Consider the following 4,430-nt stretch of genomic DNA (forward strand, 5'->3'; position numbering starts at 1 on the left):
AGTGTGTGGAATCTTAGAATGTGGCTTTTGATTAGCGAGTAAGACAAGGCAGGGGACGTTGCTTAAGCGAACCCGAAACACGTGATGATAAGTCTTGTGTCAAGCACTTATTTGCAAATGAACATCACTGACTTGGTGCCTTGAGAAAACAATTCTAATGGTTAGAAGCAACTCTTGTAAATCAATAATCAGGCTGTATGCCGCCCACATCTTTGATAACTTCCTCAAACATTGTCTCGTATCCCCACAATCTCATCAAACCGTTCATCAAAAAGGGGACTTGCATGACTGCTGAATAGTTCCTGTCCCATTTCTGTTCTACTCACTGTTGGCCTATATTCTTCGAATCATAAATATTTCTCAACATACTGCTGATCGACTCCATTGATCTTTGTTTGTATCTCGATTTCTTATCCGATTTTGCGAGATCTCCCAATCCTTCATTTCCTTCCAATACGGATACATTACTGGAGTGACGCCGACTCTCACGACGCGATACCGCCCAATAACAAAAGTAGAGAATGCCTAAAGACTCATCCCGCTTGCTAACTTCGTTGTCGCCACTAGTCGTTCCATTTAGGGCTTATCCTTAAAGGTTTCCAATCATTCCGCTTCATGAGGCTTCGCGTCCTCCACTTCGACGCTTTGTAATGGCTCCAACGACCTCGGCTTCCCCAACTGCTAAGACTTCCTCCTCTTCTCAAGCTTCATCTTCTGATCGTTCGGTTCTCAGGCTCCTGGACTCGCATCCAACACAACAACGTCCTAACAGTAAAAGGCAACCGCACGCCTCTTGTAAGCTCGTCAGATAATCGGTCAACAGCTGCTTCGACCTCGCGTCAAGGGGATTCATTTGAAAGTACAACGTCGTCATCGTCAAGCGCATTTCTTCACGATCAGCTATCGAATCAATCCGGACAGCGCAAACGTCTTCGGTCCAGTCGTCTTATTCAGTCATCCATATCTCGTCCACCTCCACCACAGCCCTCTTCTTCAGCTCCTTCTTCTCTTGAAAAACGAAGCGCTGCTTTCCATAAAGCTCCTGTAGCTCATCGTTCGACACCCGAAGTCCCTAATCGGTCTTCTTTACGTCGCAAACGCCGATTTAGCGGTCTACCGCCACCCTCGAACAGCTTCAACGACCCACTTCATCCCTCCTCGCATTCAAATTTATCAAGTCGCAAAAGGCAAAAGTGTCCACCTACAGCAGACATGCGTGGGACTGATGGGGAACCTCTATCATCATCGTCGTCCTCCTCATCGGCTGACCAATCGACTGTTGTGAATCAATCTGAAGAACGAAAAGACGGGGGCGACCCACATTCTTCCGTCAGCTCTGCGTTCTCCGCTTTGGAGGGTTTGCTTGCTGCCGCATTTGGATCCAACAAGTCGAAAAAATAATAAGAAAGAAGAGACTCAGGAAGACTCCGGCAAAAATGACCAAGCCAGTCATTCATCATCAAGCACCCAACAAGTTCCAACAACTTCATCTCCACAACAGCAACTAGCCGCATTGTCGTCCTTGTTCAGTTCCGTCGTCAATCCTAAAGATGATCTCTTCCCTTGTTTCGATCGCCAATTTGGGACACGGTGGAGTACAAAGGTTGCGGGACTCGAAAGTCCCAATCCATCGAAACAGTCTGCGACATTGTCGGAATTGAGCGAATGGCTGGTCGTACGCAAACGAGGACTCCATGGGAGGCTTCCCACTCGATCGTATTATCCGCGCTTTGGTTGACATTCTTGCGGGGCGTCCTTCGTCGCGCGGAACGTCGGAAGGGAAAACGGCAAAGCGTCGCTGTCGTCCTGCGCGTTTGGAAGATGAAGAGTGGGTGGACCTCCCGTCGATGCTTTTTGAACTGGCTGATGAGGGGAAATTCTAAAGGAAACCATGGAAAGTCAGAAACAGTTCGAAGCGAAGACAGAAAGTTGCGAGGATGTCAGATTGGAAGGAGAAGAAGATGTGCCATTTGATCGGAAGAAATGATTGATCGTCAAGGGACTGATGGAGATGAACTTGTAGATGATGGTGCTGATGATGATGATGCTATTGATGATGAGGATGGTGATGAGGAACGTGAAGAGAGACGAAGAATCTTTTGTTGATGAGGATAGTCGAGCGATGGAGTCCCAAGAAGGTTTCGAAGCTCCCCACCCGTTTTGCCAAGCTCATCATCTCTTGATCCATTTGAGCAAGCGACTAGGAAAGTGACTGCGGGCAGAATGTCTTCATATGTTGATTGATGTAGCGCCCCATAGCGCAAAAATCATCGCAAGTGGTGATGGAATCACTGTTTTGTGTCAGCAGCTTCAACAGATCGCGTATATCGATTTAGCGGGAGCGAATTGTGGCGGTCCTGCAACAGTTGGCGTCAGAAACGCCGCGGAGTCTTTTGGAATCTGGAGGCCTTTCCGCGATGTTGGGATTCGTCGAGTTTTTCCCAATAGCTGTGCAGCGAACAGTAATCAAGGCGTCCTGTGTTCTATTGAGCCACGTGGAATCAAAACAGGATTATCAGAGACTCATCGACCCAAATTTACCACAGATTGGCGCATTGCTTCTGAGAGATGATGAGCAAATGCTGCAGGTTGGTCAATTACAATAATCTGATTTCTCATCTGATGGAATTATTTCAGACCGTTTGTCAAAGTCTTCATCGCCTCGCAGATTTTATTTCCCGCGAGAACGGAACCTCCGACGGTTTCGCTCGTGAGACATTTGATCAAATGACTGCAAAAGGTTTAACCAAAGATCTCATGTCTCTAATGCGAAGATCTGTTTCATCTGGCAACAGCGATTCAACTGGTAAGTCAACGAAGTCATCATTGACGATTGCATCTTCTCCAGCTGCAATCATTTCGTCCGATTTTGATTGATCTTTGTCTTCAGAAGAATCTCCCTTAGGGAACGGATATTTCTTCAGCCTTGAATGTTTGTATATTCTATCGGTCCTAGCATTCTATTCGAACAAGGCTACGGAAGAAACTGTTAGAACTCAATATTTTTTCCGTTCTAATGGAAACTGTTTGAGTTACAGGTATGATATTCTCCCTACTGATATCAAATTCAATGATCCGTCACTTCACAGTCGGTGCCTGGTCAAGATTCTTTGTTGATATTACGAGTTCTCGGTCTCGTCACGTCCCTCTTGCCTTCGCTTCATTATGATGTTTCATTCAATGGATCAAAACTTGAGGAGTGGACTTCTCACCGGCTCGCTCGGGTTGATCCTGAGAGGGCTGATGTGTTTTCGTTCGCATGAAGATGAAGTCTCCGTTTTGTGCAAGTCAGTTCACCCCCATACTTCATTTCTTAGCTGATTCTGTTTCTTCGTCTTCCCAGGGATTTCAATCAGCTTCTTCTTCAATCGCTGAAGCTCCCTACGCCAGCGGAATCTCTTCGACTTTCACTTTCCTATTTCCTCTCCGTATCAGTGCTGCATCAGCATTGGTCAGATCAAAGGCTTATCGCTATTTTTCTTCAGTCGCTCGATCCCTCTTCTCTTGCGACTTTCTTGTATTCCGTCTTGTCGGGTTCAAACGTATCAGGTCATCGTGACTCAACCAAGAACGGTTCAACAGACCACAGAACATCTTTGACGACAGTAAGTCTGCTTTCGTTGCAACGCACTTCTCTTTGTCGATGTGATTTATTCCTGCAACTCAATCGAACTCTGTCTTTTGTCAGACATTAGCCGCACTTCTCATCGCGTCCTCTCTCATGGAGTTTCAACCAGAGCGATACATCGATTCGTGGTCACGAAACGGAATTCCTGAACTTGTTCAACAGCTAGCAAATATACCGCAACGAAGCTCTCAGCTTTCATTGAAGGAAGAGTTGGATTTGTTCTCAACTCACGAAAGTTCAAATTGGAATTCAGTTCTTAACTCCATGACTGACGCGACATCAAGGATCTTCCATCGGAATCTTCGCCGTTCTTGATCAACGTGTCTTTGATGTCTCGATGGGCTGCATGCCAGCTTGGATGTTTCCTCGTCTCGGCGATGCTAAAGTCCCAAAAACAATCTTCTCTTGGGACAGCCTCAACTCCATCGCAAACGTCTCTGTTGCCGTCTCTGGCGAGTCAAATTCATAAAGCTCCTGAAATCCAAGTTCAGGAAGCGTTTCGCTCTTTGCGTTCTCTCTTGCTTCGAAATGTAGATTCGAATGAAATTTCGCCTTACGAGCTTTTTGAAAGCGGAATTGTCCGAAGCTCTCTGTTCGTACTTATTTGACGGACACGATAAGGGGACAGCTTGACGACAATCTAAAATCGAAGAACGACTTTCCTTCTTTGTCAGAGGACTCTGTGGTTTGTCAGGTGAAGCAGATGCTTCCGATTCTTGGACAACAGGTTGCATGGGATGTCCAGCTGATGTGAGGGCACTTTTGGTGCTTTCAACGCCTCTGCGTTGGCTGTATGGGACAA

At 46.4% G+C, this 4,430-nt stretch overlaps 1 protein-coding gene across 1 annotated transcript; it reads left to right on the top strand.

The window, feature by feature from the left end:
- The first annotated feature begins 650 nt into the window (after positions 1-650).
- Positions 651-1,987, top strand: LOC129617181 (uncharacterized). Its single transcript, XM_055532553.1, has 4 exons — positions 651-795; positions 845-1,357; positions 1,446-1,675; positions 1,886-1,987. Exons 1-4 carry the CDS (start codon positions 651-653, stop codon positions 1,985-1,987), a joined length of 990 nt encoding a protein of 329 aa, XP_055388528.1.
- The last annotated feature ends 2,443 nt before the right edge of the window (positions 1,988-4,430 follow it).

This window comes from Condylostylus longicornis, unplaced genomic scaffold (assembly GCF_029603195.1).
Source record: "Condylostylus longicornis isolate FDR11 unplaced genomic scaffold, ASM2960319v2 ptg000438l, whole genome shotgun sequence".
In the NCBI taxonomy this organism is placed as follows: domain Eukaryota; kingdom Metazoa; phylum Arthropoda; class Insecta; order Diptera; family Dolichopodidae; genus Condylostylus; species Condylostylus longicornis.